Source organism: Falco biarmicus, chromosome 7 (genome assembly GCF_023638135.1).
Source record: "Falco biarmicus isolate bFalBia1 chromosome 7, bFalBia1.pri, whole genome shotgun sequence".
Taxonomy (NCBI): domain Eukaryota; kingdom Metazoa; phylum Chordata; class Aves; order Falconiformes; family Falconidae; genus Falco; species Falco biarmicus.
In genome coordinates, this window is record NC_079294.1 from 21,405,273 (window position 1) to 21,433,253 (window position 27,981).

General features: G+C 44.1%; 1 protein-coding gene across 9 annotated transcripts in view; it reads left to right on the forward strand.

The window, feature by feature from the left end:
* Window positions 1-27,981, forward strand: part of SUSD6 (sushi domain containing 6) — an 86,322-nt gene that overhangs the window by 50,269 nt on the left and 8,072 nt on the right. For all 9 annotated transcript variants that reach the window (XM_056345701.1, XM_056345696.1, XM_056345703.1 and 6 more), the window contains one exon: window positions 25,350-25,547. In XM_056345701.1, coding sequence (XP_056201676.1) covers window positions 25,350-25,547 — 198 coding nt within the window. The remainder of the gene's footprint in view (window positions 1-25,349; window positions 25,548-27,981) is intronic.

Sequence of the window (27,981 nt, forward strand, 5' to 3'; positions counted from 1 at the left end):
TCTGGCTATCTCTGCTTTTTCCCTGCATGTGGATCCTGAAGGGTTGTTGAAGGTGACCACACCATGTTAAAAGTGGGTTGCTGCTGTTGCGAGGAAGCTGGCTGTTTATTGCCCTAAATGTGGGCTGGTAGATGTGAAATTGTTGCTGGTAACGTTCGTTCTTGCTGATTTGGAGTGACTGAGAATTTTCCAATGGAAAAGTAAAATTAAAGGGTCTGTATTGGGATCATAACTGTATGCTAGAGACGTATCCTGAAGTCATGTTTACAGGAAGAGGTTAAGGTAATTATACTAGTTTGTCTCATGTATTTCAACCAAAGGAAATGGGCAGCACACGCATCCTATTAACTGTCTGCCTTCCACATTTCTGGTACCGAAGAAGACTTTCTGTGCCCAGGTACAAGATTTCAGGGTGTTTCCTTGGGAAATTGATTTTATTTTTATAATGTCCTGTTTAAAAATAAAAATTTCTGTAGTGAAATTTAACTCCTGTCTCTTGCAACTCTCTTGCATTACCCTCACAGTGGATCTGTGTTCAGTTGCTCTTCATTTTTCACCGAGTTCACTTCCCCTTTCCAGTGTTACCTGTGCTAGAAACTTGCATTAAGGCCTTACATATGCTGGGCTCTAGCGGAAAATTCCTGCAGTTGTTCTTTCCTCTCTGGTTCCATTAGCTGTTGAAATGATGGGTTAGGCCAAGCAGGCTGGTCATCTGGTCCCTGGGGCAAGAGAACAAAGGGAATTGTCTTGTTTGCCTGCCAGAGAGAGGCAAGAGTACTTTGTGCAACCTCTTGAACCCTGTGTGGGCCCTAAAATCAGCTGACCCACAGTGTCCAAAACAGGAGCCCCGTGGCTTGACTCTGTGAGCACAGTTGGAGGTTGTGTAGCAGAAGATGCTGTGGTCGCCTGGAGCCTTGTCCTGAGCAGTGTTGCTAGAGCTGTCTGTATTGAACTGTTGAATAAGAAAGGAAAGGTGTGTTTTGAAGAGGCATTGTTGTATGCATAGGTTTAAGTGTGCCCCTACAAGGACTTCTCTTGTGTGTTCCTGTAGGGCATAGTTCAAGTGGTTTTGCAAAGCTGTGCTGGCCCGAGTCATGGCTGTCCCTTGCTCTGGGTGCTGCTGGGAGCAGCCATGAGCAGGGTTTCCTGCGGTGAGTCACAGCTCCTGCGTAGGGACAAACAGCCAGAGACCAGTGGGAAGAACTGGTAGCTCTTCCTGAGAGAGATGGCAGGCCTGGGCCATAGGTAAGCTGTTCCTCAGGGCCTCAAGGAGGAGCAAAAGTAGTTTCTTCTGTAAACACTGCCCAGGGTACTTACATGCCTCCCTTCCTGGGCACAGTAACTTCTCCATGTGAAAACAGGAGCTGCAGAAGGCCTTCCAGGAGTGTGGTGGCTGCTGACGAGGTGTGTGTGCTTATTTCAATGTATTTCAAACTGCCAGTCTCCAGGCCTATAGTAATCTGCTTATTTCTGTAGAGCACAACTGTCTATAAACTTCAGCAAGGGTGGAGTGTCTTAAACATTAGATGCTCAACTGAACCTTCACTGAGTGAAGGTGGAGCTTTTTGGATGCCCTGTGCCTGAGGTAAGCTGGACAGAAAGCACAGGGTGGCAGAGCCACAAGTCACTGTGGTCATTCTCGTCTTTTTTCTGTTTCTGCAAATGTGCCAGCAGACACAGCTATGCAAATCTGCCAGCTGTCTCCTTGGGAGGTTAGTCACTGAGTCATTGTGCAACCAGCTCTGGTTGCACAGGCTTTTGAATTTGCAGTTAAACTTAGCTACTGTGCATATTTGTGTGGCTGGCTTTGGGATGTGTGAGTTTCTGCATCCTCTTTTCGAAACTTTTGTCTTTTCTGGTAGTGGTGGTAGAAATGAAATATTCAGTATGGTAGTGGAAGTAGGCTAGAGAAAAAATTAAATGTGAATGCTGTGAACTAAAAAGCTAAGAACTAAAGAATGCAGGAAACAACAAACGGCCTGGTTTCTGGAGGGCTGATGAAATTTTAGGTTTACTTGAGGGGGGGAATCCTCTGTCATTCTCTCCAATTTCAGGGCAATTACTGTTTTAAGGCTTGCAAGAGAAAGATAAGGGCAGCAAAAAATAGAATTAATAAGTGCTGGTCATAATATTTAGTGGGATAAGAGCATTTATAATTATTATGGAGTAAGAGGAGAGGAAAAAATTCATGAAGGAGAAAGTAGGTTTATTTCCCTTACTCCCTGTTTGGATTAATGAATTTAATTACTTGGAAATAGCTAGTAGCAAACTTGTGAGCTTTTTTTCAAATGTACTTTTAACAAGACTGCAAATTTTAAAAGAATGGGCAATTCAGTAAAAATAATTGAAGATGTAAGAACTTAACTGCTATATCTCCCACTGCAAGTACTTTTTGTCCATAGATGTTTAAGAGGACTGAATTAATATGCCTCTGATGTACTAGGAGGGGAGAAACCAGGGCACGAAAACACAATTCTAAATGCAGAGAAGCAAGTGAGATACTGAGTTTCAAATAGATCCTTACAATAAAGTTGTCCTTTCTTTTGTTCCTGTCAGCATAAAATAGAGACAAATATGGAAAGGAAATGGCTGAGCAGAGTAATGGAATTCTGTGTAACAAGCAGCAAGAGTGCATGAGGTGGGAGTGGGAAGATGGTGCAGAATGCCAGAAAAGGATTTTTGTATGATAAAGCTTGTGTCATAAATTCCTCCCTTCTTCATGGTATAGTTTAGTTTTGGCTAAATTGTTTGCTCTTTTGTCAGCTTAAACTGGTCTTTATAACGTGATATGACAGCTAAGCAAGTAAATAGCAAAGAAAAATAGCATTGCATCTTCTTTAAATTAGGGAAGATATCTGGCGGGATGATGCTCGTGTCAGATACATTTACCATCAAATAGAATTTTCCAGAGTGCTTGTGTCCCACTGGTAATCAGTTGGGAGAGGATGTCTCAAGTCATGCAAGCACTGCTGAAAATTTTGCCCCGTGTGTTTTAACAGTCTGAAGGAGGGACTTGGCATCCTGCTGCTTAGATTTGCAGGCAATACAGTGCTGAAGGAGAGCTGCAAAATTCCCATCATGACTGAGTAACATGAGATTACTCTGTGCAGCGTCTGGAAATCCATAAAGAGAGACTGAAGCTAGCCTTCTCCAAAGGTTACTTGACTAGTAAGCAGACTGAGGCAGCGTTCGGAAGAAGGCATAAATCCATTCCCTTAATTTGCAGTGATGGCAGCCCACTCTGAGTTGTTTCAGGAAGGCAGGGTGGAGTCATATGCCTTTTCATTTCCCCTTGGTGAGCATGTACCCCCGGACAATGCTAATTATCTGTACTAAAAGTCTACCAGCAGTACAAGAGAGCTTCATATTTCCAGCTTGTCCCATTCTACGATGAGAACAGACACATTGCCAGAGCTGGCTGAGCTCTGAATACTGATGTAGAGAAGCTTAATTCTCTAGCAGCAGTTCTACCTGGAAAGATGCTTCCGTGTTCCCAGTTTGCACAGTAACAACAGGGTCTTCTATTATCTTCAGCATTAGCATGAGCCCCGGTGTGAGGGCTCCCCAGGGCATGATTTCTAAGAAAATAGTATGCTGAATAAAGCAGTTTTATGCAGCAATGGTGAAATGTTTTCTTGTGGTTTTCTTAGTGATCCTTTTTGTTAGGTCATCAAGAAGAGCATTTGAAAGCAACGTGCCATGTTTTGGTCAGTCTCATCAGGTACTCAACTGTGGAACAAGCATGTCCCCTGACTGGAGCCAGTACAGATGCTGTATGACAGACGTGGCTGTTCATACTTGTCCTAGGAACACCTCTTGCAAAACCATCCTTCCTGTTCCTATGGGCTGCTGCAGCCCTGGAGATCTCTTTGACTACAACGTAGTTCTATCTGTGCAGGTGTTGTGTGCTTTTAGAAGGAAATCACTTCAGTCTAGTAGCTTGTGATGGCTCAAGAGGTTTTTCACGTTATGGTCCCGTTGCTGTGAGCCTTGGTTTTGAATGTTTTCAACCATTCTTACTGAAGAGTGCCAGGTCCCTTAATATGTCCTAATTTTGTACCTGCAGCCACATGACCTCCTCTTGGAATGGAGCATTATGGAAAGCCTGCTTTTCTGGGAGCTTTTTGCAGAGTCTAGACTGGAAATCTGTTGCCAGTAAATGTGTTAGACTGGGATTAGAAGTTTCCAAGCAGTGGTCTTCAGAATACATAATAGTCTGTGTAGTTCTGCCTGCCACGTAATGACAGCTTCTCACTTTCAAATTGCTTTAATGGTGCTAAAATGGAGCTTTAAACATGTTTTTGCTTTCCAGTGCAAGCAGTTTCTGTAATTGGCAGAGGTATGTGCCCCTGAATAAGAAAGTATGTGATTACAAACCCCCTCTGTTATGGAGGAATGCTCTTGTTGGAGTGTGTTCTACACACCAGAGTGACTTCCATCGCTGATGAGGAGTTTAAGAGGAGCAGGAAGGGGTAACTTCTAAAACCACAGCTATTGAGAGGAAAACATAGGGGCGGTTGGGTAGCTCGCTCTTCTCTGTGGAATTACTGCAGAAGGGACACTGGGCCTGGCAGTGTAGTTGTTGCAGGGTAGTGTGGGATGAGTGTCCTGTGGCAGCAGAAGAGATCGTGACTTGGTTTCTGTTTACACTGTGAGCTAAAGAGTAAATGTCAGTTGTCTGACTGTCTCTTCCACCCAGAGATTGTGACACTGACAGCCTTGACGTGCAATAACTAGGCTGCTGTGATTTGCATTCATGGCTTTAAGTTCTGATTCTTCTGGGTGTAGGGCTGTGAAAGTAGATCATGGCATTTAATGTAAGATAGACACCTCCATCCACCTTATTAACGAAGCCATACCAACTGGGAAGAAAAATGGGGGGAAAGAAGTCCAGTGTTTTAATCCAGGTGGCTTTTCCCAGTGTTTGGGAAGCCTTTGCTCTCTTTGTCGTCAGGCAAGATACCAAGAAAAGGAGAATGGAGAAGAGCAGTGGGTCTGTCTTTTGAGGAACACCCTAGTTTTCCAGATGTTAAAAGATGTTTCTACTCTTGGGAAGTCACCTTTATTTCTGGTGAGATTTGATACAGTATAATGGTGTTAGCCACAAAATGGCCTTTTGCACAACTGTAGTATCAGTTTAAGAACTGAGAACCTATTCTAAGGTTTGTCACTGAGTAACCCTTTGGGAGAATGGAAGTCTGTTTCTTGACAGTGCTGCTCTTAACGTGTATTTTGGAAATGGTAGCTTTGAAATCCCTGGCTACTTGGTCAAGCGATCTAATCCAGAGGTTTTGGAAAAGGGCTTTTTGTACTTTCATCCTAATATAAAATCCTCGTGAGGTTTTAGAAGGCTCTTGTGTGCATGCGTGGAGGGAATGTGGTGTTAGCTGAAGGATGTGTAGTCAAAATCAAGTTGAGTGCTCTGACCAGGGAGCAGTGGTTTGGGAGGAGGGGACACAGAGGAACTCTGTTTTGATTGGGCTGTCCACTATTTCATTAATACCCTGATGAAAGATATAAATTATTATGAGGAAGTCCAGTTGGAAAGTAGATACTCCTAATGCTTCTCCCTTCTGTTCCAAACTTGAGCTGCTTTCCACTGAGGCTGAAGCTGTCTCCTAAAAGTATTGTCCCCTGTTCTTCATGTCAGCTACCAGAATATAGCTGTTCTTACGAGTGGTTTCCTAGATCTTAAGTGTGGCTAAAGTAGCCTTTTCTAAAAAGTGAATAGAAAAGGCAGGGGTGGACAAGGGGCAGAATAAAGGATGGCACTGCAGGCTGCCTAACGTGATCAGCACTGTGAAATTGAATGCAACAGCCTTTGGACAGTCTTTGACTATAATTGTGCTGGCAATGGTAAGAAAGTTCTAACAGTGTCTGTGCTCGATGGGATATATCTGGTGAGAGGGAGTAAATCTCACATGCTGAGCAAATTGTGTGGGGGTGGAGGAGATTGGAAGAAGGGAAAATTACCATAAGTTTGAAAGAAGGGGCTGTGGAATTGTTATACTGTCTCTTGTCCTCATAGCTCCCTGCTGCCTGCTAAACACGGCTCTGCAGTGCCTGTTGCCTTACTGCTAAGACAGTGGGGTTTCTGTTATTTCCTTCCCCTGAGAGCCTTCAAATCCCATTTTATCCAATCATATGCAGGAGATTGGGAAACAAATGAACAAAACCAGGAAAAGTCTGGGTAAAGGAGATACTGTTTCTGTCTTTATCGGAATGGCTTTGTAACACCTGCTGTTGATCCGGTCTTCCTAGATGGTGTATGTTCAAGACACCATATGTTCCCAGTGAACTTGACCAAAGTGATCAAGTTTGGGTTTGGAGCTCTCAGATTTCTGTCTACATTATTACCCCTGTAATGCTTATTCTTCCTGATTAAATGCGTGTCCTGTTCTCTGAAATGCTTTATGTTAGTGTGAAAAAGAGATCAGTTACAGACCAGTAACTGATAGGTTTAGTAAACAGACTCCTGTCTTTTCTCTGGAACTTTGTGTTACAGTCTGGATGCTAATTTATTAGCATCAAAATAACTTCCGTGCTGTTTTGACCCACTAGTTTTCAGACATAAGACATCCGTGTCTGTTATTTAAGTGTTCTCAAGGAGTCTGCATGCACAGTTGGGAGAGTTCCCAAGTGCATCTCTCTGGGGGGCAGCATTTCTGCTATTTTTAGCATGATTTCTTTGGGTCTTCAATTTCCTTTGTGTGAGAAACTTCACTAACTGGCAAGAGGTTGAACCATACAGTAAATGGATCTCAAAGGATAGGAGACTTTCACTTCACTACCAAGAAACCTCTAAGTGCTGTCTGGACACTTTTACCAAACCTTCTGGTAGACTGAGCTCCCCTGAGCAGCTGAAGGGACATCATGGCATAGAATGGCCTGGCATAGAATTACTACATCTTGGAAACAGTTGGTATAGGGGCGCTGTCTATGTGTACTGTTTATTTTCACTTTGTCTGGAGTCTTCATTTGTGACAACTGGTAAACTCCATCTGGCTGTAACACTTAGTGGTTTATTGCCTCTCTATTGAACTGAGGTCTAAAGGGTGCAGTGGGAAAAATTTGCTATCTGCTGCAGGGGAGAAAAAAAAAAGCAAGCATTAACTTGTGAATCATCTATTTAAATGAGGAGGAGAGACTCTGCAGTTCAGGGAGTTCATGGAGAGTAGAGAGAACCTGAATTCTGTAGGAGACATAGAGGGTGAGGCTGGGTGATGGTCTACAAATGGCAGTAGGGATGCTGAAACATTTAGTGTGGGAAGTAGTGGTCAGATGGTGACTGAGTGTGGGCTGGAGTCAGTGGTCTGCACATCTACCCTGCCCTTCACCTGCCTTTCTGGAAGGGCACAGGGCTCCTGAGGTTGTACCTACCAGCCTTGTGTGGGTGTCTAGTGCCTCAGAACTAACTGAGCCTGAATTGAACCCTCTGTCTGGGGAGCCCCATGCAAGGGGTGCTTTCTTCAGCTCCCTGAAAAAGTGACTTGGGAACATGCATGGAGTCAGCTTTTAGGGTGTGGGGTGCCCAATGTGTTGAAGGATCTTGTGGATGTTGCATTTTTCTTGAATGTGTCAGGTGATCTGCTTGTGAGCTGCCTTCTCACAGGAATGGGGCTTGCTGAATCCATGCCCAGGACCTGTAGATACCTGGCTGAAGCCAGGTTTGATGGGCAGAACCTAGTGAGGTCTGGGAAGGTGTGTGTAAGCCAGGTTCGGCAGCTGGATCTGTAAGGCTTGGGAAATGTAGCTGCAGAAAGTTTACCCTGGCAGTGGTTTTAATGCTGAGGCCTCTGGTGAGAGAACACAGAGAAAAAGAATAGTTTAACTTCTGCCCTCCCCTAGTTTAAGCTTTTGATAGTGTAAACACTCTTAGTGGGGGGGGGGGGGGGGGGGGGAAGATGCTGCTGCTTTTACTTCTTTTATTTGCTAGGTTAAGGGGATACTAGATGGGAGCACTGATACTGGGAAAGAGCTGGGATTTGGATGCTTGCTTTCTACCACGTGCATTTGTGTGATGACGTGGAAGGCAGATTTGGGTCCAGCTGTGTGAGGGCTCCCCAGGGTGTTCTCAGCATTCCTCCAAGCTCCGGCCCCAGCTCTGCAGAAGCTGGGAACGCTCATGAATTTTCCCGTTTGCGCCTAGCGGAGCACTTTCTGTGGCATTCAGGCATGCTCCGACAGCTTCCTCTACTGCATTCTTCCCTGGGGAGCATCTGAAATGTGCTTTTTCTGTGTAGGGGATTCTTTGAAACTGCTTTGTTCTTGCATGATTTGGGAAAGATGATGTTGTTTTTAGCTGATGGGCTGTAACTTCTCCTACTGTCTTGGTTGCTCTTGCTTAATGTTTCCCTTCCAAAGCCTGAGTCAGAAGAAGATGGTTGTGAAATCTGTCTGCTAGACTAGTGTATATATGTATGTGTGTATTTTCTGTTGGCCAGAGTAGAGTAGTGGAAGGGATTTTTATGTTCTAGGGAATTATGAACCTATAAATAAATAAATCTTCCTTTTAAACCGCTATTTGTCTTTTGAAATCATCTGGCCTTCCTCATCCTGTTTCTCAGAGTATCAGAGAATTGAGTTGCTATTGTGACATTTTATAGTGTAAAGTTAGCATTTCATTCTGATAAGTCATCTGTCTCTCCCAGTGAAGATAAGATAGTTCTGCAGCTCTTGAAACCAAGGTTGAGATGATGTCCTGCTGGATTGACAATTTAAACAAAAAGGAACAAGTAGTAATGTAGTGAATACTGCTATTATCCACTAACATTTTTACTTGAATTTTGCTGAAATGTGCAAAAACTGTTCTTGGAGGCAAGTGCTTAACAAAAACAACCCAAAATGCGAAACAACAACACCCAAACTAAAACAATACACCCCGAAATCCCAGCTAACAGCTCCATCTCTGTTATGGAGCTAGGTAGTTAGAACAGTTGAGCTTATTGTCTGATGTGAGGGGATGCTGGAGCTGAGCAGGAATTTTCTCATTCATGTTTGGAAGATGGCTGTGAGGAGGAGCAGTAGGACTTTAGAAAGGAGGAGGCAAAACTGTAAGAAGGTGAAGAGGGACCTGAAATTTCTCCAACTTGATGCTATGAATGCTGGCTGGAAAATGTGTAGGACAACAGGTAATGAAAATCGTTTCATGTTGTTTTGGTTCTTGTGGCATTCAAGGAAATAGGGTTTTGTAACAACATCTGCAAACCAACCAAGTTGTCTGGAAGAACCTGGCCTGGAACAATCTCTCTCCAATAATGCAATGTTCTAGACCCCATGGTCTGGCTGGCAGGAAATTATAATGGTATCATTCCAGCGGGGCCTGTCAAAGTAGAGTGATCCAGGTAAAATGCTATTGTTGTGGTGTGATACTGGGTACTTTATGCAGCCAAAGCTCAAGTATTTTCACACTGTTGTTATCCTGTGTTGCCCTGAGAAATTCTTGTGCTGGTTTAGCAAGAACTGCTCTGACATGACTGATGATGCTGTGTAGATAAGATGTAGTGAAGGAAGCCACTTGAGACCTGAACAGCAAGTGCCTCAAAACAATAAATGAAACTTAATGAAATGTCACAAATAATATAAAAAGCCAGCTGGCACAAAAGGAGTGTTGTTGAGTTAAAACCAGACAGTAACTCTGCAAGGTGGTAATGCAGCATATGTGTCCCTAGCTATGTGTTAGTCCTGTTTATGGCAGTAAAGGTTGAAGTAAATTCCTGGACAGACACACCTGTGTGGAAGAACTACTGAACTATGAAATCCTACATCTGGATTGGCTTTCCTTGTGTAGGAAGAGACACAAATATTAAAGCATTTAAATTAATCTGTAAATTTTTGTCATTGAAATTAATTACAGTGGTGACAAGAACCCTTAAGTGATTGTATTGCACTTTCCAGACTACTTGAAACTATATATTCATAAAGGCAGGCAGGAAAGCTCTGAAGAGGGAAGGTGAGGCAGGGAGGCAAAACCTCAGGTTAGCTGTTGATGGAGCGTGTCTCTGGGCTGGGGTCCTTTGAGCCTACTAAGCTGCAGTGCCTCCTGCTTCAAAATTTTGGCCTCCGTAACATCTGCGTCAGTGATGAGATACGTTTTGGCTGGCTCTGTGGCAGTAAGTTGGAGCTGGAGTTGTGTGTCTCCAAGGCTCTTGAGCATCTGTCAGGCCAGCTGTGCTCCAGCAACACCAGGAGAAGAGCAAAAGCAACTTCATAATAAAGCATTATGAGAGTGTTTGATTTGGTTTTTTTAAGTTTTAACTTGGTATTTTAGTTCTTGAAGAACAAAGAACGTGTTTAGGTTACCAGGGAATATAAATAAGAAGCAAAGGATATGTAGACTTTTATTTCTTTTTGCTTAAAAGCAGCAAAGTGCAAAGAGGTCGGACTGATGTTTAGCAGTTCTTGAGGAGATGTGTTCTCTTTCTTGAAGATTTTGTTTTGAAAACAGTTATACTGCTGGGTTTTGGGTTGTATGTTTTATAAACTTTTTATGTCAAATGGAAGGAATGGTATTTCATCTTTTCTTATCTTTTTATCAGGCATCTAGTGCTGCAAATGGGTCCTCTCTTGGCAGTTGCTACCTCTAACCTATTTATTTTTTTTTTTATTACATGCTTTTTCAGCTGGATATTTCGACTTGCCTGTGTTTTGATTCCAGTGGCTATAGTGAAAGTATCAGAGGGCAAGTAGTATTTCAAAGGGTGAGAAGTCCTTCACATCTTTTCTGAACACTTCTTGCCAGCTGTGGAAGGAGCTTGCTTTTTGAACAGTTTCCCAATCCTGGCTTGTTTCGTTTTGGCTTTGTTTACCCTGTGGGTGTTTGGGATGAGAAGCTAGAAAGACAGATTTCATGTTTGCTGCTAGGTACGCTTTTGACGATTAGCTAATTCCTATCTATTGAGTTGCTTAGAGCTTTGGTAGGTACTAGGAAGATGGAAGTACAAAAATGAACACTTTGAAGCTATTACATCTGTATAACAAGATAGTCTTCTCAAAGGAGGTGGCTGAAAATCTAACTTCTTTAATACACTGTGTTTGTAAAGATTATACTAAGTTGCCATTTACTTCCCATGTGCCATTTGATCCCCAGCAGAATCTGAGTGGGTGGAATGTGTGGGATTCTGCCTGTTCTGCCAGAACTTGATAGTGTCTTCTGTGACTAGTAAATCAAAGTAGAAGCATCATCCCACCAGACCTTGATGCCTCTTGCTAGTCATGCTCCAGTCATGAAGCAAGCTTACTGACAGCTTCACTGGGTTAACTCCCTTCTTTCCAAAAAAAAAAAAAAACAACCAAAACCCACTCGCCAGTTACTTGCGTTGCCAGTAAACAGAGAAGACCACATACGGAATAGCTGTTAATTTTCAGTGCAGGTTATACAAGGTTTGACGCCACCTTTCCTGCTGTCACCTTGCTAGCTCTTAAATTGCCCAGCACACTTAGTGTTAGGCAATTCAGAAAGGTGTATCATAGCTAGCACTTCTCAGTGGAATAAACTTACTTTGCTTTGAAGCTTAGTTCTTCACCTTCATCTGTGTCTTGGAGCTTTTGAATTATCAGAGTCTGTATCAGCTTATCAGTTCAAGAAAAAGTAGCTGAGAATGGTTGAACTTGCAGCACAACTGGGAGTCTCCAAGGCTTTGTGGTCTCTGGGAAAGCCAGCTTTGCCACGTGGTACGCTTCTGTCACTGTAGTCTGAGGTGTCTCCTACTTTGAATAGGATGACTTGAGTGTTCAGCTGGGGCTATTTTTGTTTTCCTGCCAGTCTCTGCAGAGAAGTTGCTTGCAATGCTGAGCTCCTGTAAAGCCGGTAGAAATGATGACTTAATTCTTACAGCTAATGTAACCACATCTAGAGTGAAAATACAGAGTGTGCTTGAGTGAGGCTTTCCAGTGAGAGAGGACTAATAACTCTCTGCAATTTTGGCCAGCCAGTGGTAATTTGAGTGCTTGTTCTGACAAGTCCCATGACAGGGATGAGTCATTCTTAAATGATAAACAAATCTGCGCAAATACTAGATTCTGATCTGTTCAATGGCCCTGAACAGAGCCAGAGGTCAGAAAAGAAATGGCATAGTGGGATAAAAAAGCATTCTCCAGTGTGTGGTGTTGTATCAGATTGAAATTTCATGATTGCTGCCCTTCCCTTTCCCTAGCAAAGCTGTCTGTAGATGCAGTGCAGAGGGGAGCTGCAGAGGGCTTCGAGCTTCCCAGTTCAGTTTCCACATAGGTGAAAGTGGAATAATGTTGAGCACAAAGTTGATCACCTGTGTGCATGCCATTACTAGGTCAGCCTTAGCCAAACTTCCAAATTAGTACTTTTTGGATAGACTGAGTCAGAGGCAACAGCTGCTGCTGCTGCTGAAAGGATGAAAAATGAATTGGCTGTGGAAGGCTCATTAGTGAAGACAGCCTACCAAGGCAGAGCTTTAAAGCGACTCGGCTAGTGTTGGGGATCTTTCCATGCACACATGAGACAACAGGGCTTCTTTCTAAGTTCTAAACTTCTTTCTTTGGATATTTGCATGTCCCCTTGGAGTTTAGGACTTGGCTCTTGAGCAGATTCATGACTGTGCAATGATCTGTGTCAAGTCTTAGAACAAACTATAGCAGAACTGGGGTTAGAAGGTAGGTGTGAGCTGGCCCCTTGGGGAAGGGGGAGCTGGTAGTTGTGTAGCTTGGTGGTGTCTGCCCGAGTTCCACCATGCAGTGGAAGGAGAGCAATGGATTGCTACTGCTGTTAGTGTTACCAGCCAAGTGATGTGTCATCCAGGCCTTGAATGGCCATGCTGGAGCCCACAACAGAAGCATATTTTGAGAAGTGGACATAGCAAGAACTTTTAAAGGCCTTATTGGAGAAAAGAACCTGATTACTGTACTAGGCTGAAGTTTAGGGAGTGGAAGTGTTCTGTAGCCGTATGGAGATCCACAGGTAAGTTAAGCTTCCTGAGGCACTGCTAAACTGCCCACCCCTTGTCACTTGCTGGTAGAGATGAGATTTGCTGTGCTGTGCCCTGAAGGTATTTCCCCTATGTCCTCATGTAGTGTCAACAGAGGAACAATATCAGTCATCACAAATCAGTCATCTCTGTCCTATCAAAACCTGATGGCCAAAATCATCGTGAGCATCTGATAGTTATGCTTTTTCCTATTGTGTCTCATTGTTTTTGCTGAAGAGCCAGATGGTCTTCCTGAAGCCAGAGCCCATAGTGTGTATCAGGCTTTTATCCTAAAAAGACAGCCTTGGGGTATTGCTGTATCCAAATTGAAAACACAGGTAGGAACAGCCAAGACAACAGCAGGGTAAATGTGCAGGTTACCTCTGAATTGAGACTAATTTTTAGCTTTGTAGATTTCTGGAAAGAGGCAGGCAGGGACATGATGAGAAAGCTGTGTGAAGAGTGAAGCTGAAGTTTAAAATGAGCACAAGTAATTGAGGACAGTGGATGTTACTGAAGTTAAATGCCATGCTAGTACCTCTTCCACTAACCTGCCTCTACACAGTAGGTGTTGTAAGTTCCTGTGCAGCTGCCTGTTCCTTTTTTGTAAGAATATCAGATTATTTTGATAGTTCTTTGTTACCAAAAGGATTACTTAATTTCCTCCTTGTTGCAGTATAAAGTAAGATTTAGTATTGGATGAACTGCCAGTGAGAGGAAGAGAGGCCCCTAACGAGTGTTAGCTGCCTCTGCCCAGTGTAGCAAACACTTCTGGACCCTTTATATTTCTTAATTATCTGAATTTCAAACTAAAACCCATATGCAACTTCCTTAGGGGGACTCTCTTAACCAGACTTTTGAAGGGGGGGGGGGGGGGGGGGTTGGACAGACTCAAAAAACTAGCTGGGTGCCACTTAAGACTGTGGGTTTGGGTTTCAAAAGCAGAATTTGGGACTCCGCAGATTGTACAAAGTGTTGTTACAGCACTTGCTTCTCCAAACATGTGGAAGTAATTATGGGGCGGTTGGAAGAAGGCACAGGGAGGCCGGAAGCAGCCTTGGAAAACAAGAGCAAATGAAACATGTGCCACTTGGAAAGCTGTACTGTGCCCATGGGGGAGAGCAGGTTTCTGTATTATTGAACTGGCTGTTCTGCAGCCACTGTACTGCTGGCTCCAGCTGCAGCCCAGATGAAAATTGTTTATATTGTCCTGGCAGTGTGGCGTGCTGTAAAGTACCAGTCATCTGGCCTTCGTTCTTACTGGACCTGAGCAAGCTGCATGAGCTTCCACGTACATCAGCAACAGCAACTTTATTTGTGTGTGCGCACAACAATATGATTGCTTTATCAGAAGATCTTAAAAGCACTTCTGCAGTTTTTCCTGGTTTATTTTACCCTCCTTGTTAATGTTTCTGGAATGAATTTTTTCAGTTCTGGCTTTGTTTAAAAGTAGCAGGTTTTTGTCTTGGGATTTGGTGTTATCCTGATGTCCAGAATGCCTGGTGCGGATGAGAGCCCCACTGCAGCCTGCCCTGTGCAAACATAATGTAGAGCGAAGTCTGAAAAACTTGGCAGTGTTAGTCTTGCAGCCAGTCGGGCTGAATCCCTTGGGAATGTATCTGAGGGAAGTGCGTTACAGGTGGGCCTATACAGGGAAATAATGCATTTGTCATAGCGAGTAGCACTCTTCTAGAGGCAGATCTGCTGCTGGAGTGCAGTTGTGTTTTGGTTGCTGCTTTCCATTACGAAATTCTTCCTTTCCCAGATAAGGGTTTTGTTCAATGCCTGGATTTTGTGTCTTGGTTTTCCCTGCCTAGCATACAGCAAAGTCTGTGCTCCTGTTTTGGAGGGAGAAAAGAACTTAAAGGCATAAAATGTATTTTTCTGCTAAAACTTCAGTGAGAGGGGGAGCTGTCTAACTGAAGCAAAGCTTTCTAAGGGGCAGAGAGAAGTACGTTTTATATCAAGACAGTCTGTAGCACTCTGAAACTACCGGTGGCAACTTCCTATAGCCTAAACATTTTGACTCTTGTAGAATGTAAACAGAATTTGCATTTTAGAGCAAGCTTTGATGCCAACGGTTTTCTTTTTAGGAGAGAGATGAGCCACTGGAAAAAAAATAATCATATTTCTAATAGAAAGACAGACAAGACCCATAATTAGTGTTGCACTGGCAGGCATCCTCCATGGTTGGCTAATCACAGCTGAGTGTTAATAAGCGTAGTGTTTTTTTAAATACTGTGTAACATGTTAATTAAGATAATTCGGCTCCATGTGTCTCTTGAGTTACCAGATGGTGACTGCATTGGTGGAAGGCTGCAATTAGAGTCTTTTCTTTCTTGCTTTTTCTTCCCCTGCCCTGGAAAGAGAAAAAAAGAAAAAGAAAAAGAAAAACAGAAGGGGGGGGGAGAAAAAAGCAGCTTTGGTGTATATGGGATGGCTGTGTGAGGGGTGCCAGTTACTGTACACAGTGTAAGTGCTTATGTCTAATTATATAAGTGCACAGCTATATGATTATATATACAAATCTATTTGCTTTGGTTTCTTCTCATTTACCCCCATTATGACATAAAGAAAAATAAGCCTCCTCTTCAGAGTATGCCCTTGCTAGGGAAACTGTAATTTCCCTATAAAGGCTCTAGTCCTGCTCAGTTTGCTCTCCTGTTACTAACTTCAGAGTAAGCATCATCTGGAGCCAGTAAAGACAGAGAGCTTATTTTTCAGTGGACTTTGTCCTCTGCTTAATACACAGAGCCCAAAAGAGGGTTATGTTTTGCAGTGTGTTTTTAGGGAGGCTTAAAATATTTTAGGGGCAGGGTCTGCAAGAAGTGTGTGCGCTCACAATGGAGGTCTTTTATTGGCTTCTGTCTCCTGTAAGTAAAATATAAAGAGGTTCTTTAGCCTCAGCTGTTGTGACTGGGCCCGGGCAGCAGCTGCCATCTCAGGTTTGTCCCTCTGGGAAATGACCCATCTGCTCATGTGCTAGAGAAATCCAGAGTGCTGAAAAGGAGAAGATTCAAAATCTGTTCTCCTGGTTTCACTCCCCATTTCCACCCCAGAAATGAGACCAGTGGAAAACCTGGACATCTGGTTGTCTGTCTTTTGTGGTGTGAATGCTGTCTCCCACTAGAAACACAGAGTTCTCAACTGTTTCCAGCTGGCAGAGGATAGGTTCAGTTTTGGGTCCCTTTTCAGATGTTGTGCCTGCAGCTACAGTGTTTGTATAGTTAAAATACACAGGTTAGCATGCTTGTGGGCAATAAGCAAAAATCCCCACTAACAGCTCTTACCTCCCTGAAAGGGGAGCAGGGCATGCTTCACCTCCACCAGGAAGGACCCACCTGTCCTCTAGGGACTAATCTTTCTAATGACTGCAGAAGACATTTCTGTTGGAATTTAATTATGTGGGCTAAAAAATGTCCCCCACAAATGTCCCCAAGATGCTGGATATTGGCAGATGGTAGAATCTCATATATGATTCCCAGAGCAGGTCGTTGCTGTGCTGCTCAGAGCCAGGCAGCCAAGAGAAACCCCAGTCGCGTTGTGCTCGGCACAGACCTGCTGTTACAAGCAGTGACATTTATCTGTGGAATACTTGATAAGCCATTTCCTAGCCTAGTATTAGTATTAACCCAAATGCTCGGACTGGGGAGAGCAGTGCAGAAGCAGAGGGTGCATAGTGGGAAACTGCTGTGCTGAAAGCTTTTGTATCCAGGTAAGCGTCGCTAGTTGGAAACCTGAAACTCAGAAATGGAGCTGGCACTCTGACCAGCTGGAGCATGCTTTTGCATCTCCCACTAAAGTGCATCCTCTTGTCATTGCTTTCTCAACAGGAAGGAAGGGGCGGGTGGGGAAGAGGCAGTACTGTCGATCAAAGCCTGTCTAGGTGCTTTTTCTCTGCAGACCAGCTGCCTAGGAAGTGGTTTATGCTTTGGTAAGAGATGCTATTTAGTTGACATTAACTAGTCTAAAAAAAGGTGTGAAATGATAACCGACTTGCTTCTTACTAAAACTAAATTGCTGTTGAGGGGCTTCCAAAAGTGGCTTCTGCTGTTCATAGGCTGATTTGTGTGCACAGGGGAAGAGAGGAAAACCAAGGATGTTGCCTGTCTGGATTTCACCCTGAAAACAAAGCTGGCAGGTGTTCTCCCTGTCATCTCCCTCTCTGCAGAAGACTCCTGGAGCCAAACCTCAGTCCTGCCTCAAGCAGAAAGAAATGTTACATGTGATTCAAGTCCCTGGTTTAAGAGGAAAAAAATCCTGACCTAAAGAGGAGCCTTTGGAGTTTTTGTTCTGCAGTCACAGTGTCACAGCAGCCATGCTGGTCTTCTGCTGTTCCCCAAGAGAGTGATGCAGCAGAAGGCTTGGGTTAGAGGGGCCGATGGGTAGCTGTATGATCTTTGAATCAAACAGGGGTGTGGGTGTGTATATATAGATATTTTTTTTTTTTTCCTTCTCAAGGCAGCAAACTACCTTTAGCCCGGACTCTTTAGGGCATAGGTGGTAAAGTTCTCATGAGAAAAGCAGCTGACTTGGGCAGTGAATTTCCTGTCTGCTACTTGAGAAGGGTTTATAAAACAAGTGCTTGCTGTTGAAAATGGCGTGTATGCCAGTTATATTTTTGCCTTTAGTTTTGGTGCCTCTTTTCTAGTTTTTTCTTCCAGTAGGTATATAATGGGGTTTGAGTTCATCATATGCTAGGCAGGGATATGGCCTGCCCTAGCAAATGTTGGAGAGTTTAAGACAACCACTTCTTCAGGAGGAAAAGCTCTGTTTAAAAACAACAAAAAAATTACTTGCATGAAAACTTGGACAGTGTGTTCTGTTATGTGTAAGCTGAGGCACTGTAGTCTGTCTGCAGCACTGGGAGGCTGTGTGTTGCCTTTGTTGCTCAAGAAGCTGCTAAGTCAGCTTGGCAACTCTGGGTGGTTACCCTGCTGCTGTGGCTAAGGACAGTAGTGACACTATTATCTGGTTGGGTCACATTCATGCTTCTCTGAGTACCGGTGATAGAGGCTGGGAGTGTATTCAATAAATAGAAGAGATCTAAGAACTGGGCTAAGGGAGGCGTAAATAGTTTCCTTACTGGCTTACTAAACAACCAGGAGATTAGTGGAGAGATCAGGTACTGCCCTGCTGGCAAGAGCTGAAGCTCTGCGAAGAGACGTCTTCTCTCCTGTTGGCAAATACGGCCAGAGCTCTTGCTAGCAAATTTTTTCAGTTGTTTCCAAAGGCAAAACTAATGTTCGCTGTCACCCCTGAGTGGGATCCAGGGGCAGCACTCTGCTAGAATTGCCAGGCCCTCTAGAAGCCAAAGTGAGCGTTATTGCTGGTCTCTGACTTGGACTTGTAGCCTGCTGGCTGGCCGGCTATGTCAGGCTGTCATATTTTTATTGTGAAAAAGCATCGTGTAAAAAAGATGAAGCCCTGTGTATGAATTTTTACAAAAAAATAGCAACTGAACCCCCCCCCCCCAACTTATTGTTGTGAGACTGTTCAGGATGCTAACTTGGAGAGAAATGGTGAACATGCCTCTTTTGTTTTCAGCATGGTGTTAATTAAACCTGAACCTCCCATCTGAGATGCTGAAAATGTACAGTCTCTGCAGAAGGCTTCAGATGCAGCTGGTGTTTCAGACCACCCACTTAACTGTGGCAGGACCCAGGCTGAAGAGGGGAGTAGAGAGGGAGGATTAATCTCAAGGGTGACTTAAAGAGTTTGGGGCTTTTTGGGAGAAGTTAGTAATAGCTTTTGCAGTTCTCTCTGTTATACTGAAGTGATGCACGCACATGAATTATCCAAGTTGAAAACTGGAGGCCTCTGTAGCAGGGACAAGTAACTGGAGGATGGGGATATGTTGTTTTTATTTTTGGATGCTTTTCTGGATGTGCTGCTTCTATAGCTAGTGGCAAGTCCTGGCTGAGACAAAGACAGTGGTGTTTCGGAGAACCGGAGATTTGGGCAGGGAAGTCCTTGCCACTGTGGAATGCACTGGAGCACAACTTGAAAGAGAGTGAATAGGTAAAGACAGTGACTGTGACCAGGAGGGAATCTTCCTGTGTGACTGGGTATGAAAAAGAGACAAAAAGATACACTTTAAGGCAAGAAAACCTTTTTGGATTTTTTTTAAGCAGCTCCACAGAAATCCCACTGTAGGGGAGTCAAGGCTGCACAAGAAAGTTAGGAAGAGGTTTCATAGGGAACAGTATGAAGTAAATAGCATGGCCTCTAGTACTTCTGTACTTGTTCTGCTTCACAAAGATGTTTGCTCACCAGGCAGGACATGTTGGCGTGAGACATGACAGGTTTAACCAGACTAGTCAGGGGAACAAATGTTCATCTTGTTAGATTAGGAGGGTGGGTTTTGTTTGTAGAGTGTTTTTCCTCTGAGTCTTGAGAATACCGGTTAAATGGAGTAAACCTTGTAGATGAGGAAAGAGAAGTATTGAGCTTAGGATCTTCCATTTCCAGTCTTCACATCTCGCAAAAGCTGTGGTATGTCTGAAAGGCTGGGAGGCATTAATGTATCTCAACAGGGCATGCATTCAGGGGATCCAGTGGAGCAGGCGTTGTCTACCAAGATTGCTTCCAAAATGCTTCAATACTGACGTGAAAGCTTCCTCTAACACTGCTCTGAGATGGTCAAACGTACTAGAGCACTTGTGTAGTCAGCGGGGAATTTACCTCACTCAGTCCAGCTTCCTCTTGAACTTTTGGGATTTGGGCCTAACTCACATAAACAGCAACTTTAATTTGTCAAAACTGTTCCCATCCTAGCATCAGTGACCTTTGTGCCTTTGCTGTACAGAAGTGAAAGAAATGTTATTGGATGTTCAGTGCAAAACAACCCTTTGTTAAGCAATGTTACACGCATCTGCCCACCCATGTAAGGTGAGCAATGCAACGGCTTGTTCTCCCTCAGTTACAATCCTGCAGTTACGAACTCTAGCAGATGATGATTAGTAGTTTTTTGTGTTAAGGTTGGGTTTTTTTCCTTGTAAGAATACATTTAGTTAAGCAGGATTTCGTTTTCATCTCTGTGTGTTTTCATCTCTGTATGGCCAGGCTGCCCAGCAAAAGAGGTGAGTGACAGAAATACAGTTCAGGTGCTTGGTGCAGAAAAAAGGGGTCTAAGACCCCTGCTAGGATCCAGGAGCCTTACTAGCTGAAAAAAACCCTATGCAGTGCCAAGCAAACAAGACTGTAGAGGTGCCTTTTGACCACTTCTAGTGCGGTGGTGTGCTTGTGCAAAGAAGGTCAGTGCTGAGGGGCTTTTATAATTCTGTGGCCATTATCCAGTCAGATTGAAGTGTGTTTTAATCTTACATTCTATGTGTAAGTGGAGTGTATGCTACTTGATCCTTGCCACTACAGGCTCATCCTGCTTGGGAGGTGGGATCTGCTACTTATTTGTGGATTTCACTCCTGGGAGATCAAGGCTTAACTGTGCCCCTGTGGTTTATGTTCTGAGTATCTAAAACCCCTCACTTTTTTGTTAGCACACAAAATACCACGTACTTCCATCTGTGGTGTTACCTGTGACCATGGCTTCATTTTGTGTTGTTTTTTCATTGTTAGAAATGCTTTGTTTGTATATTTGTAGCTTTGGAGCTCAGGACCACAACTTAGCTTTAGCTCAGCCAGGACATGGAAGATCCATTTCGTCCTTTGGTGATTAGGCTAATTAACGTGGCCAACTGACACATCTTGCTGTCCCTAAAAGAAGCCATGTTCCAACGCCTCACAGCTGTCTTGTGAATTTGGTAGGAGAGAAAGTGAGTGGAGCTTGCTACTACTAGCAGAGCCATGGGAAAGGGAGCTGGTAAAGGTACACGATGACACTGTGTTTGCAACAAAAAAGAGGTTCCTTAGTGTTGTGGTACTTATCATCAAGTTGGTAACAGCTATTCAGAGAAAATAAGAGTAGTTAACGCTCCTTGAAGGAGGACAGTATTTTCTCATGTGACCTAGACACAGAAAAATACGATGCTTACAAGTGATTTGATGGGAAACTGGGTGGAGGTGCATACTGGCTTAGTAATTTTTCATTTGTGTATAAAAAAAATCTATATTCTAAATACCTAGTATTTTGGAATGGCATTTGCAGAAACTCCAGTGCATCACTCTTTCTGCCTGTCAGTTTGGAAATGAATGTTGCTTTACCTCTGAACGGACTTCAGTGATGTTCAAAATGTTTGGACTTCTCATCAGTTATCTCTTTCCTGTTTTCCAGCAGTGTATGCTGGCGGAGAACCAGCTCTCTTGGGAGATGTCATAAACTTCAGTACCTCTTAGAAACGGGGCCTTTGGGAGTAAAGCTCTGCTCCTTTTGTACACAGTGCTGCAATGTTCAAAACTACTGTTTGTGGGCATCCTCAAAGCCTGATGAATCAAGATGCTGGGAATAGCTTTGCAAGTCTAGGATGTTGGTAACCCCCTAGGAAGTTGATAACTTCTGTAACTTGGTGTTCTCTTTCTTCCCTTCCTGGTGTGAGCATTTGTTTTAAGATGTCTTGTAAACCCTGGGATACTTCCAAGAACGTGTGTTGCAGGGAGAGAGTTGATTAAATTCCTGCACGTTTCTTTGTATTTCTGATATAACCCAGTGCCATTGTGAGTCTAGACTGATGCTATTGGGAAGGGTGTCAATTTGTTAAAATATGAGTACTTAGTGTCCCACAATTTTAAAGGAATTTTTGTAACCTTTTGGGAAGCTGCAGTGTATCCACGATGTCCCACATACCTTTGAAACTTGGAAGGAGTAAATCTGGGGTCATGGTTTTGCTGTGTCACTTGAAGTCTGCCCAGCTTTAATTGGTGCTAAAATATTGGAAAACTCTCCTCCGTGGTTTAGTTCATGTGCTGCAAGAAGCATCACTGTGCCAAAGTAATGTCCAAACGGCAACACTCCAGCGGGGGCCACACAGCAGCATGCAAACGCTGCTGAGGGTTAAACACAAGCAGCCTGCTTGGGAGGCATGAGGCTGGAAGGAGAGCTGGGTCAGGCGGCTCCCAGACCAGTATCGAACCATCACAACATAGCCATGCTCTGGAGAGCCAGCAATGGTTCATGCAGGCAGCTGTTCCCATCCATCTGCACCTTCTGGCTACAAAGCGTAGCCAGGAGCAGCCGCTCTGGACATGGGTTGTGGCAGCAGTGAGCACCCAGCTTGTCTCACCCCTGGTGTGTCCGTGGTTTATTCTGTCCGAAGTGGTGGATGGGCCACTCTGCCTGGTTCTGTATAGCCATGGGTGTGCCAGTGCTGCAAACTCGGGGTGTAAGCTTTGCTGTGGTTTGGTGGGATAAAGAGTTGTGCAGAATCAGACTCTACCTTTTCTTCTGTTGCTCCCTGTTTGGAGCACACATATGGAGGCAAGTGAATAAACCTGTTACAGAGCCTGTGAAAGCTGAGGGTACTGAAAACTCAGGGGCAGGTTGCTGCAGTGGAAAGCTGCGTTGTCTGTCCCAAGCTTTCTGGGTGCCTGTGTTAACGCTGGGCTGGGCCCTGGTTTGCAGAGCTGGTGAGCTCTCTGAGATGCCAGGGAAAGGGAGCTGGTCCAGCAGAGAGCAGAGGTGTTTGACTGTCTTGGTTTTTCAGGCACCATTATCTTACTATCAGTCCATCATCTTACTCATCCAACCCTCACTGGGGCCATCTCCAGCAATCTTTAAAGCCATCAGCACTGTCCAGTAGCCCTCTCCAAACCTACAGGTGCTGAGGTGCGCTGTTCCCCTGAGTCTGACTTGCAAAGGACAGTTCAGGTGGTCTTCCAGGGGAGCTGGGTTTGCCCAGAGATGCTCAGTCAGATTAAGAGTGGAGGGTGTTGATGTTCAGGCTGCCTGATCCAGATCCTTTCTTGTCTTATCTATTTCCCTAGCACATAAACAGTGTTTTTCCATCACAGTGAAGATGACATTTTAAAATACTTGTAATACTCTTGGATGCTGTGATGACAAATGAGTGAAGGAGGTGGTGGTGGGAATGGGAAGGTGACTAACTCTGCAATCTCTTTCCTGTGTGAGGAAGGCAAGTCAGGGACAACTGACTGAACGTGCTTACCAGCTGCTTCTCTCCTTTTGTGTGCCAAGTGGCCCGTGGAGGTGAGGAGGAAACCAATCTGCAGTTGCATAGCTGTGTACCTCCTTCTGAAGTTCTTGTGCAGAGTTGGCCAAGTCAGGGTTCTGTAGATGACTGATGCACTGGTATTTCCAAGCCTTTGAGAGCACTGCTGCAAGGTAGATGAGTGTTCATTTCTTGTTGGCTGGCTGAGTTTCGTACATAACTTGGAAACCTCATCAGTGTAGGTGGCACTTTATGATAGGAGGGGAGCCAAACAGTGAGCTGCTGCTTAGTCCAAAACAACTCCTAGCACAATGGCCGTGTGTGGGTATGGCTCAGGAGGAGGGACAGAGGGAATGAGCTCAGTTTGCTGCAATCAGCTAGCAGAAAGATGCTGTGCTTGGCTCCCAAGCAGTTCCAGGTACCTTCTCTGGCATAAAAAGGTGCAGGGAAGTTGTTCTCTCTGCTCCCAAGTTTCAGCAGCTGCTGTGGCGACAGTAGCTTTTCTTCACAGCTCTCAACCATTGCCCAGAGAGGTATGTGTTAAATTGCTGATGATATTTCTGGTGCTCAAATGGATTCTCACAGTTTAACAAGAAACCCCTCTCCTGGGCTGCAGATGAAACAGAGCATTTGTCTCTGTGCCTGAACATGAAATGTGCCATGAATCTGTTGCTTCAGCTAATCCCGGCTGAGCCTAAGTGCTGGACAGGCTTAAAGTGAAAGTAAGTTTTAACCTCATAAGGTAAAGGGTTAAAACATCGGTTACAAAATGGGAAATTATTGCAGAAAGGAAAAATAAACACAGAAGAGGCAACAGTTAATAGTCATGAAGCACAGGACAGTGGCTTCTCTGAAGCTTATTTAAGAGTAAGCCTCCTCAAGAACAAAGTCGTCTTGAAAAGCTGCTGCTTAGACCCCTGTTAACCTTTTCTCTCAAGAAGTAAATTGAATTCCAGTTATAAAGCTGGCAGAACTCATACCACAGGGTTTTTGGCTTCGCTCAGCACTTCATCTCAGGGTTTTCTGGCATTTACAAGGCACTACCTATGAAGCATTCACACACGTGATTAGGTTCAAGGGTCTCTTGCACTGAAGCAATGTAGCAAATTTTTCCACAGTGGAATGAATCTCTGAAGTTTGCTATTGCTGCTTAAATCTTGCCCAGAATTCAGCTGCTTGAACTTTGCCAGCTGTTTCTGGCCGTTTGTCCCACAGTAAGTGGGACACTTAGAGGCAGAATGTGGGGATGCGTGCTCCGAGGCTTAAGGTGGGCAGGCCTGGATCACCATGCTGTGGTGGAATACGGTGCGTGGGTTGACTGGTTTTCCATGCCCCAAAATAGCTCAAGAGGGATCTTTGGTGTATTTTCTTTTGTGAAGTTTTGGAAGCTGATGTGGATTTAAAAGGAAGAATCTGGATTTCTCGCTTTTTCAGCCAGGCAGATATGTGATGTCAGCAGGGTGTGTTCGGGCTGTTCTGCAGGGTCATGGTGACCTGCCGGAGGAGAGGAAATCTTAAGCAATACAAACACCCTGTTTCCAGTACAATTTCCTCATTTGTGGTTTGTTGGTTTTATTTGAATGGCTCTTTAAAATTTTAGAAGAAAATTTCTGGCATGTGCTGTGTCTATACCCATTAGTCGGGATAGGAGAGATACAAGGAGGAACGTAAAGTGCCTTCAGCACTCCAGACTTCACATACGTGAACACAGGCATTTTTAGAAATGTCTCAGTGATGTAACTAATTCCTTTTTAAAAATAAGCTAGAATATTTGGTCTTACTGCAGCAAAGCTCTATTCCCTGTACTGTTGGTGGATCTATGTAAATAGCTAAAATCAGCATGCTGTTACAGGCTTCCAGGATGCCCTATGGGGCAGCTCTGTACCTTGACATTTGTACCCATAGTACAGTGGGTGTTTGCATTCTTCATTTGTTTCGGTAGGAGGTCTTACACTTTTTCCATATCAGATTAATAGGAAAGCGTGATTGTTAGGTTCCCCCAGTCTCTAGCAAAACAGCTGTGGGGAAAAGATAGCACCAAGGATTTCCTGGGCTTCTCTCATGTGGAATCTCTTGTGTCACTGTTCAAAAATATCACCAGTTTGATGCCTGCCAACTGGATTGTACTACTGGGATAACAAGCAGTATTTAACAATCACGGAAGACATATCAGAGGTGAAACTGAGCGGTGTTCTCTGCTGTTGTGTAACAGGTCTTTCTTCTCTGTTTTAGTGGTTTCTTAATTTAGTGGGTGTTCGTAGGTGGAAGTCTGCCTATGTGCCGTATGTATTGTGCAATAGATGTCTTCCTTTGAGAGATCCTCTATGATGCCTTCTTTTTTTTCCAGATTGTCCCCAGCCACCACAGCCTGAGAATGGAGGCTATAAATGCCACCCTAGCCCCTGCAACAACCCTCTGACTTCAGGCAGTGTCATAGAGTATCTGTGCGTTGAAGGCTACATGCTGAAAGGAGATTATAAGTACTTGACCTGCAAGAATGGAGAGTGGAACCCAGCCATGGAAGTCAGCTGCAGGCTCAGCCCAGGTGAGTGCTCCCTGACTTCACTGGGATAGTCGAAACTGCCCTTGCATTGGCTTTTCAGATTAACCCTAAACACTGAGTCTGTGTGACACAGAGGAAGTCCATACAGCTGCCTCTCATTGCTCCAGTGATTTTATAAATGTGGCTCACAATCACTGCTCTTATTAAAAACATCACCTCTGTAACAGCCCATCAGATGCAAGCTTAGAGTCCCTAATGCAAGGAGGCAACCTATAAAGAGGAGTGTAAAGGGGGCAACTTGTTACTTATGTGGAGCCTCTAACTTTGACAGCTCTCGTCCCAGAAATGGGGGAAGCCTGAACTGAAGCATTTTCCACGTTGTCTGGTTTTGCTTCTGATAGGTTTGACAGTACACCTCCCTCAGTGGTGTACCCATCTGTGTGTGTGTAGAGCCAATCTTCCTCCATCAAAGCAGGAAGATAAAAAGGTTTGCAGGAAAATGTTCATCGTACAGCTCTTAGTTTGTCTACAGCTTTTCTGGTTTTGAGTGTGCAAACTGGATAAAGGGAGAACTCCCTCCCCTCTTCAAGTTTGACTTGTTGATAGAGTCTTACTGCTCAGTCATCCTGAGTCAGCAAGATGTAAATTCTGGAATTAAGTCTCATAATCCATGAAGCAAAAAGTGTAAGCTTAATCAGAAGGAAACAGAAAGACACCTTCTTCAAGCTCTTACAGAGCTCACTGCATACCTGTGGTCTCTAGAATATTCTGTCCTGTTCCAAAGACACTTAGTGTGTCTTTGTCACAGGCACTCCAGTAGCCTCTTCCTATGATATATAAGGAAGGGAACTGGGAGTTTACCTGCCAGCAACTACATCCTGAAGAGGCTTTTCAAATTCAGCATAAGCTTCCTTTCCACAGTGGTCCCCTTTTCCCTTGCTGCACCCAGGCTGGAGAGCAAAGCTGTGCTGTTGCAGCTAGTGTTCCCTGGGTGGCATTCCTGCATGTGGTGCTTGGTCTACATCAGAGCTGATTGTGTTGTGGTGAGCAGAAATCCCTGATTTCTTTAGCATCCTGAAGGATCAGCGGCCTTTTCAAACATGGGGCCTCAAAAGTCTGACCCGGTGAAAAAGCTATTGCTTTCACAGCACAGGCTTTGACACAACTGGTCAGGGTCAGAGACAGTTGAGGTTTAATTAGTGGGTCTCTTTCACAGGGCTAAAAGGAGGAGGAGGTGGTGGGAGACTGTAGGGAGAAAAGCAGTAAATCATAAAATGATTGGTAATGGGTAAGAATGCACCTACTCCATGTAGAGTAAATGAAATCTCTAACAGTTACCACATGTTTTGTGTAGCTCTGAGCCTGTCAGCCCCATAGCCTTTTGGCAGTTTATTGTATGAGTTAGCAAGCATCTTGTTGGATAGAGGTGATGAATGTGCTGAAGTGTACCCTCGGTAGTGAACAGTTTTACAGCATTGTGTACTGATGCTGACAGTGGAGCACCCCTATTTGTCTACCCTCTGCCCTGTCACCGTATTCAAAGTGCCCTGAGTAATGTTAAAAGTGGAAGTCCTTACTCAACCCTATTTGCCATAGGGAAAAATGTACCAGGGGTTGTTTTTTTCCCTGGGGAGAGGTCAAGCTACTTCTGAAAATTTTCAGAACAAGTTCAAAACAATTAAACCGATAGGTTTGACCCAAAGAGAAGATACAGGAAATGCAGAAGAGCTTTCCAGCATACATGCTTGTTTTCAATCATGCTAGATTTCAGGCTGTAGGTTTAAAAATAGTGGTTCTCCAGCTTTTTTTCTTCTGTTTTCATGCTCATCTTCCCTTGCCTTGCTACCTGCACGTGTCCTGCATCCCCCTGCAGTTTGATACCTGTGCTCCTGAAGAATGTGTTGAATGTAGCAAAAACAAATTGAGGAATTGCATACGTGGCAATGTCCTGAATGTGAAATGCAGGATAGTATTTGCCGACAGGTAGGTGAGGTTTTTCAGATCGCTACCAAAGACATAAATTAGGGACAGAGGCAACACACATACAGACAATGACTAGTGTAGCAGTCTAGGCATGATATACAGTGTTCAGCACTACCAGCTCCAAGTCATTCTGTCTGCACTCCCAATTTATTCCTGTCTTGCAAGGGACCTTTAAAAGCCAAATTGGTTCCTGTACAGTCACATGGCACAGCTGAGGAAGGGTAGGAAGGAGTAGTGTGAATAGGGCTCATGTACCCAACACTGAAAACTCAGTATCCTGAAGTAACATCTGCCTTCCTTCTCTGTTCCCTGGCATATGTTTGTGTGAGGGAGAAACTGAATGCTTGCTGCATCTTAAATATACCCAGCCAGGTGATTTCCGTCCCTTCCTTTGGGAGGCTGTTCCATTAACCAAGAAAACCCATTATTAGGAGATTTTCCTATTGTTGGGCCTAAAATGTCCTGCTTATTGTGCTAGACGGTTATTGGCCTT